At 45.0% G+C, this 8,762-nt stretch overlaps 1 protein-coding gene across 1 annotated transcript; it reads right to left on the reverse strand.

Annotated features, from left to right (window-relative positions):
- Positions 1-242: 242 nt before the first annotated feature.
- On the reverse strand, positions 243-1,646 carry LOC147722483 (zinc finger BED domain-containing protein 4-like). Its single transcript, XM_086967315.1, has one exon. It carries the CDS (start codon positions 1,644-1,646, stop codon positions 243-245), a length of 1,404 nt encoding a protein of 467 aa, XP_086823441.1.
- Between the last annotated feature and the right edge of the window lie 7,116 nt (positions 1,647-8,762).

Genomic DNA, 8,762 nt, shown 5'->3' on the forward strand with positions numbered 1-8,762 from the left:
AGTGCAGTCAACATGGAACATAAATGCACAGGCGTGCAACTCCAGGAGGTAAATAAAAAAGATACAGCGAAAATAAATGCACAGGTGTGCAACTCCAGTAGGTACATTAAAAGAATGAGTGGTGGGGATGGATTTGGTTGAGCTTTTTATTTTAAGATTAGCAGTTTTGCACCAGAAAGTCATTTTTAATAAGAAAATAAATAACACAAATAAAAAAAGGGAGAAAGTAACAATTTAAAAGCCTATTGGTCAGGGAAGAGGTGCTCGTCCTCAAACTCTGTGGGTCCGGACAGCAGTAGGTCATGTAACCCAGCAGTGATGATATCTTCGGGCTCGCTTTCTTCATCCTGCTCTGATTCACGTACAGTATAGTCTGGTGGTATGAAGTGTTGATTCATTTTTATCATTGTCAGCCTCTCGACGCTTTTGGGGGAGAGACTGGTCCTTTTCGATGTCACAATGGCACCAGCAGCACTGAAAACCCGCTCAGAGGCGACACTGGCTACAGGACAAGCCAAATACTTTATCGCCAGCCTGCTCAGCACTGGCCACTGTCTCCTTCTTTCATACCAATAGACCAATGGGCTTTGCTCCATTAACACCTCTGTTGTGTCGCCCAGAAAGGCCTGAACCATCTGCTCAGTGTTCATTGGTGCTCGGCTTTGCTGCTCCTCTTTCCCCTTTGCAACAGCAACGGACTTACCCATCCCCTTCTGTAGAAAAAAAGCAGTTATGCTTTTGGTTGTGTCTGCTGAATCAGATCGTGTAGGTGCTGCTTTTGGTACTGTTGGTGCCTGCTGGGAAACGGACGCACTGCTCTCATGCTCTGATGAACTTGCCTCAGGAGGATGGCCTGGAGTACTTTGACTGTCCTGGGCTGGCACTGGCAGGCCTTTAAGTAACAGCCGTTCAGTTTCTAAATCATTAGCTTCCACAGCTATGGAAGTTTTGTAATTGGCAACATCCCCATCTGAAAAAGGAATGACTGCGCTACTGCTGACAAACAATTTGTACCGTGGATCCAAGATTGTTGCAGTTATGTAATTTGGATCTGACACAATCATTTGAAGCCTTGCATTTCCAGATAAGCGGTTGGCTAAGGCCTTGGCCAAGGTATATGCATCAACTTTTTCTTCGTCACCTTCGTATGTTTCACAGACCTCCTTCAGCTGTTGCTCGAGCATGTACAACAATGGGATGGCTTGGCCCATAGTACAGTCCTCCCTGCTAACTGCACGTGTGAAGACCTCAAAAGGTTGTAGCATCTCTGTCAAGCATTTAATGATGTCCCACTGCCACATCTCAACGGTCAGGGTTTTAAGATTAACAGTAGGATCCACTAATCTTCTTGACATTACATAAGCATTCAGTGGTATGTACTGCTCAAAGAGACGCTCAAGCATGAAATAAGTAGAGTTCCAACGTGTTGGGACCTCCTGGATCAGTGCTTTGACTGGCAAATTATGCTCCCGCTGAATGACGCGTAGCAGCTTCCGCGCTTTAAAAGAATGGTTAAAATGCGTGCATATTCTTCTGCAGATGGTCAGTATGTTGCTGACTTTGGCTTCAGTTTTCAGAAAGTCTTGCACGACTAAGTTAATGCAGTGTGCCAAACAGGGTACCCTGAAATACTGTCCATCTCTCATTGCCTTCACCACATTACTGCCATTGCCGGTGGCAACAAAACCAATCTTAAGGCCTCTTGGTTTCAGCCATTCAAAGACCTTGCTGTTAAAGTCAAACAAAATGTTTTCAGCAGTATGATTTTTCTCCATACCAAACATGGCTACAGTTGCATGTCTGCGAGTATCATTGAAAATCCCAGCAACGTCAAGAAGGCCTGAAGTTAACTTGTCTTTCACACCTGCAAAAGAGATCCAGTGTGCAGTGATGCACATGTAATATGCTGTGGCTTCGCGACTGCTCCACATGTCTGTTGTCAGGTGGATACAATGGACAACACTCTGTTGTAAGGCTTTCCCAATCAATTCCAGCACGTCGTGGTGTAGTGCTGGAATAGCAACTCTTGCAAAATAGTAGCGACTGGGAACGTCCCATTTTGGGGCGAGTGTTGCCACTAATTCCCGAAATCCCACTGCCTCAACAAATGAAAATGGGAGAAGGTCGAGTGCCAAAATTTTTGCAAGTTTCGCATTGTACAAACGTGCTATTGGGTGGTTCCGCTCGTACTTTCCCTCCTGCCTAAACATGCCAGTAATGGTAATCTGCTTGGTAATTCTTTCTGTTCTGCTAGACGGCCACCTTTCAACGCAGACTTTGCACTCCTTGGTGTCTCCGGCTGACTTTGGTGCCACTGAGAAGTTGCTGATGCTGAGGATTTGGACTGCACCACTCCAGTGCTGGCGACAGGGCTCATTTGTGTACCACTCCCAGATAGAAGGTCATCGTCTCCCTCTTCTTCCATGAGTGGACCTTGTAGTACTGTATCCTCCCCACCAACACCAGTGCTTACATTTTTTAAGCTTGCAAGGTGGTTCTCCTATTGAATTGCGTGTGTTTTTTTCATATGGGTCGTTGGGCCTCCAGCACCATAGTTTGTACCAATCTTACCACGACTAACATTGTTATGACAAATGGTGCATATAGCAATGTTCTCCTGATGTGGGTGAACCGTAAAAAAATCCCAGACTGGGGAGCTAAACTTTTGTCTCCTGCCATAGGAAGAGGAGGACCCACTTCCAATGCCGGATGAACTGGAGGCTTTTTGTTGAATTTCCCTATGTGACAGTTCAGTACTAGTACTGCCACTACCTCCTTCTGTTGAGGTGGCGCTTGCGCTGGATGTCGCACGCTGCCGGGCCTTCGCTGATGCAAAAATGGGAGCTGGTGTTACTTTGGGTGCTGAGTGTGTAGGAGTTAGACGTGCTACCTGCTCATCACTAATCGCAGCCCTTCTGGATAGGGTGAAAATGCTGGTCTCTACATCCTCTGCACCAGGAATAACGCTCGTGATGATGACATTGTCAGTGTCAGACCCGTCTTTATCACCATCAGTATCCTGCTCACCTACATCGAACTCCATAAGTTCAAGCCTTGACGGATCCTTCCTTTTTCCCAGCCTGGTCTTAGGATGTCTCTCCTTTGAATGCTCAGTTACTCGTGGTGGACGCCATTCCTTATCAAGGTCATCTGAAGGGATGCTATGAGAAGAACTTGATGCACTGCCACTAACCCTCCTTTCCTTTCGTAAATTTAAAGACAGTAGATCACCTCCAGAAGTGGCTTCCTCTTCTTCTTGCTCGGAATGAGGCTCTACTTCCTGAACTGCCCCGACATCGGGAGGAACAACTTCTACTATTGCGTGCGGAGACGGTGGTTGTTGTTCTTGAGGAAGTACTATAGCGTGCTGTGGTTCTTCAACAACTACTATAGTGGGATTTGGTTGTTGTTGTTGAACAACTATTGCGGGCGGTGGTTGTGGTTTTTCAACAACTATTGCGGGAAGTGGTTGTGGTTGTTGAACATCTACTGCTGGCGGCGGTTGTTGAGCACTTTCATCTTGCGTGGATTGTGTACTACTTTGAGACAGCGATAAGTTAAGTTCAGGCTCAGTATCACTGCTTTGTAACACTAGGCTGGCTACCTCTTCGACCCTCATGTGCTTGGCCCTGGGTTGGTGGCTTGCCCCCGCTAATGCGGATGTGCTGGCCCCAGCTTGCACCACGGACACCGCTGCTGCAGGCGTACGTTTTGGGGGCCCAAAAAAGGTTTGGGGGTCCATATCAGCCTTAAGTGACACTTCCTTCTTCTGTACCTTCTTCTCAGCAACTTTCTTGGTGGTGGAGGACCTGGTACCTGCTTTCTTAGGGCCCATCTTCTTCTGATGTCAGCACACAGCAGCACTCAATAGCACAAATTGCAGAGATGTGTGGTCAGATGAGTCACACACCACACGTGGCGTACAACTGAAGGACGTCCGTCTGGCAGTTGAACGGGCGATGGATGAAAACAACCAGCACCTCCTCAGTCTTTTTCTGTGCACCTACAAGCAAAGAAGACAGAACAACATCAGTCAAACAAGCAGTAAGCCAACACATGAACAATTGAAAGACACACAGGCCAATGTATAAAACACAAAAAAGAAGACTAATACTACCAGCACCACAGCTCCCAGCCACATGAAGTCCAGTAAGAACCAATAATAAAGTCAAGCAGGCCTATCATATACCAATATGGACAGAAAAAGGAGGATGCCTGCTACACATGAGTGATGACAGGTTAATGCAAGGAAAATCAAAATACCCCATGGCTAAGAGTTTGGAAAACTTCACTGCAAAAACACATAAAAGGCTTAAAATTATTACACACACAAAAAAGTTACCTACCCCCCTGCCCAGACAACAAACTTGGAAATGCAATGGCATACACACATGCCCTAATGATGGTAATTAAATAGACCAAATAGAAACAGCTACATAAAGCAGCCCCGCTAACTACCACCTCTGGGACTCTGGCCTACTATCAGATCAGACCAAAAGCAGGGAGGCCAATGATAAATGCACAAAGGAAGTACCTACAAAATGGCCGCCACCACATGGCCTGTCCAGGAAGACAAAACTACAACCAAATAACACATAAATGAGGACTTTTTGTAGCACAAGGAACACATTAAACATTTTCGAGGAACTTTTATGCAACTCGGGACATATTGTTCGCGAGATTGCAAAATCGGCGTGTTCGGCAGCGCGAATCGAATGAAACGTCGTTATCGCGTTCCCGAGCCAGTACATTGAGCGCGCGAACAAGACAAAAAAGGTAGGGTCGCGTTCTCACACAGTGCGACGTTACCAAAAGTACGCGAGCAGTATTCCTAAGGTTACCTACTGGCAGGGAGTGCCATATTAGTTACACACAAGCAACCAAAAGCTGAAAGTACCAACATAAAAAAAATGTGAAGCAATCCAAAGCCATACACGGTGTAATTAAAGATACCCCACAAAAATAGTTGATTAACTTGAATGCACCTATGGCTGTGAGTAGTAGTACCTACAAAAGCCTTGGATGGCTATGGCAAAAGAACCAAGGAAGGACACAGAAAATGGCCGCCTCCATAGGGCCAGGACAGGGACACAAAAAAACAACATGGGAAAAGGATGCACCCAAAATGGCCTCCACCACATGGCATGGCCACCAACAACATGGCAAAATCAGTCACAAAGGAAGCATACACAAAATGGCCGCCACCACATGGCCTGTCCACCAACAACAACATAGCAGAATCATCACAAAGGAAGTAAGTACACACAAAATGGCCCCCACCACTACATGAAAAGAAAGAGAAGACAGACAATAAATGCCTATGGCAAAGGGACAATGCTTAGCTTCACAAAATGGACACACCACCGCCCAAATTGGTCACCCCAACCATAAACAAGAAATCATTACATAGAGGACAGAAAGGAACTGGAAGTGGTCCATGCTCCAGGAAGACAAAACTACAACCAAATAACACATAAATGAGGACTTTTTGTAGCACAAGGAACACATTAAACATTTTCGAGGAACTTTTATGCAACTCGGGACATATTGTTCGCGAGATTGCAAAATCGGCGTGTTCGGCAGCGCGAATCGAATGAAACGTCGTTATCGCGTTCCCGAGCCAGTACGCTGAGCGCACGAACAAGACAAAAAAGGTAAGGTCACGTTCTCATACAGTGCGACATTACCAAAAGTACGCGAGCAGTATTCCTAAGGTTACCTACTGGCAGGGAGTGCCATATTAGTTACACACAAGCAACCAAAAGCTGAAAGTACCAATATAAAAAAATGTGAAGCAATCCAAAGCCATACACGGTGTAATTAAAGATACACCACAAAAATAGTTGATTAACTTGAATGCACCTATGGCTGTGAGTAGTAGTACCTACAAAAGCCTTGGATGGCTATGGCAAAAGAACCAAGGAAGGACACAGAAAATGGCCGCCTCCATAGGGCCAGGACAGGGACACCAAAAAACAACATGGAAAAAGGATGCACCCAAAATGGCCTCCACCACATGGCATGGCCACCAACAACATGGCAAAATCAGTCACAAAGGAAGCATACACAAAATGGCCGCCACCACATGGCCTGTCCACCAACAACAACATGGCAGAATCATCACAAAGGAAGTAAGTAGTACACACAAAATGGCCCCCACCACTACATGAAAAGAAAGAGAAGACAGACAATAAATGCCTATGGCAAAGGGACAATGCTTAGCTTCACAAAATGGACACACCACCGCCCAAATTGGTCACCCCAACCATAAACAAGAAATCATTACATAGAGGACAGAAAGGAACTGGAAGTGGTCCATGCTCCAGGAAGACAAAACTACAACCAAATAACACATAAATGAGGACTTTTTGTAGCACAAGGAACACATTAAACATTTTCGAGGAACTTTTATGCAACTCGGGACTTTTTGTTCGCGAGATTGCAAAATCGGCGTGTTCGGCAGCGCGAATCGAATGAAACGCCGTTATCGCGTTCCCGAGCCAGTACATTGAGCGCGCGAACAAGAAAAAAAAGGTAAGGTCGCGTTCTCACACAGTGCGACGTTACCAAAAGTACGCGAGCAGTATTCCTAAGGTTACCTACTGCAGGGAGTGCCATATTAGTTACACACAAGCAACCAAAAGCTGAAAGTACCAACATAAAAAAAATGTGAAGCAATCCAAAGCCATACACGGTGTAATTAAAGATACCCCACAAAAATAGTTGATTAACTTGAATGCACCTATGGCTGTGAGTAGTAGTACCTACAAAAGCCTTGGATGGCTATGGCAAAAGAACCAAGGAAGGACACAGAAAATGGCCGCCTCCATAGGGCCAGGACAGGGACACAAAAAAACAACATGGGAAAAGGATGCACCCAAAATGGCCTCCACCACATGGCATGGCCACCAACAACATGGCAAAATCAGTCACAAACGAAGCATACACAAAATGGCCGCCACCACATGGCCTGTCCACCACCAACAACATAGCAGAATCATCACAAAGGAAGTAAGTACACACAAAATGGCCCCCACCACTACATGAAAAGAAAGAGAAGACAGACAATAAATGCCTATGGCAAAGGGACAATGCTTAGCTTCACAAAATGGACACACCACCGCCCAAATTGGTCACCCCAACCATAAACAAGAAATCATTACATAGAGGACAGAAAGGAACTGGAAGTGGTCTATGCTCAAGGAAGACAAAACTACAACCAAATAACACATAAATGAGGACTTTTTGTAGCACAAGGAACACATTAAACATTTTCGAGGAACTTTTATGCAACTCGGGACATATTGTTCGCGAGATTGCAAAATCGGCGTGTTCGGCAGCGCGAATCGAATGAAACGTCGTTATCGCGTTCCCGAGCCAGTACATTGAGCGCGCGAACAAGACAAAAAAGGTAAGGTCGCGTTCTCACACAGTGCGACGTTACCAAAACTACCCAAGCTGTATTCCTAGGGTTACCAAATGGCAGAAATTGACAGACACCCAAAACCTGACATACCCCACACATAAACATGAGATTTTCTAAATCAAACCGGTCCATCCATGATTTTCTAATTAGAGGTACACCAGAAAAACAGTTGATTAACTTTCATGACCCTATGACTAGTACCTCTGGCCTACTGGCAGAGTAGGCCACAAGTTTGGAGGCCTATGGCAAGAGCAAAGTGGCTGGGAAACATAAAATGGCCACCAACAACACATGGCCAGGCCAACCACAGAAAGTTAATACAATGAACTCAAACATGCCTACACACTAACTACATGGAGTACTAGGGTCAGCTATTGGCTTAAAAAAAATAAAAAACATTTAAATTACACAAACAGAAATTCCACAGCAGACATTGCTATTGCATAATGATGACCATAATCCAATGCCAGCCATGTTGTTTGTTTACAAACTTGAATAAAAATTTCAACACAGAATTATGATTTTACACATGGGTACCTCTCTATGTAGCCTGGATGAAATTTAAAAAGAAATACAAGTTGGGACCTCATAAAAGTACAGGCACCCATCAATAATTTAAATCAAGGAATGAATACTGTAGTTAAAAAAATTTAAAATCAAACAAACACAAGTCTACAACATCATACTCACTCATACATTACTGAAACTTACTTGAAAAAGAGAATTCAAAATCCAAAAGTCCTCAGTAAAATCCAAAAAAAGCAGTAATGCAGCCAACACACACAGAAAGTGATCCTGCCAGCTCAAAATCCAAATGAAAGTGACCACCTCGTGGACAAAGCACTGGGAGGAGCCTGGTGGACAGGAACAGGAAGTTGTAAACTCCAGAGCCCTTCCTCCTTAATATTCAAAAATAGAGTAGAAACAGAAAGAGGACTCCTTCCCCCCCAAAAATACAGCCAAAGGTACAACTTTGAGGGGTTTCTCACTTTTTTGCTAACCAAAATGGTAATTTATTATTATGGTTTAACTTTTAACATGCTCGCGAGTTATTCTGTGCAAGATTGCAGGTTCTGCGTGTTCGGCAACTCGATCTTACCAACAAACATCCTCGCGCGTCCTTATGGCTTTATCGTGCATCCAATGACGTTATCGCGTTCGCACAGTCGCACGGGAGGGTTTACAAACATGGTGGCAGACGCGACCGGGAAAAAGCGAACGCAGAACCAAGGTAAGCCATTGTCGCGCACGCGATAATGTTATTCAGCGCGCGACAACTACGCTACGCACCGGATAGCGGAGTAATCGACAGCTACGCATACTCCGCGGAACGCGG

This window comes from Lissotriton vulgaris, chromosome 4_1 (genome assembly GCF_964263255.1).
Source record: "Lissotriton vulgaris chromosome 4_1, aLisVul1.2, whole genome shotgun sequence".
NCBI classification, from domain to species: Eukaryota; Metazoa; Chordata; class Amphibia; order Caudata; family Salamandridae; genus Lissotriton; species Lissotriton vulgaris.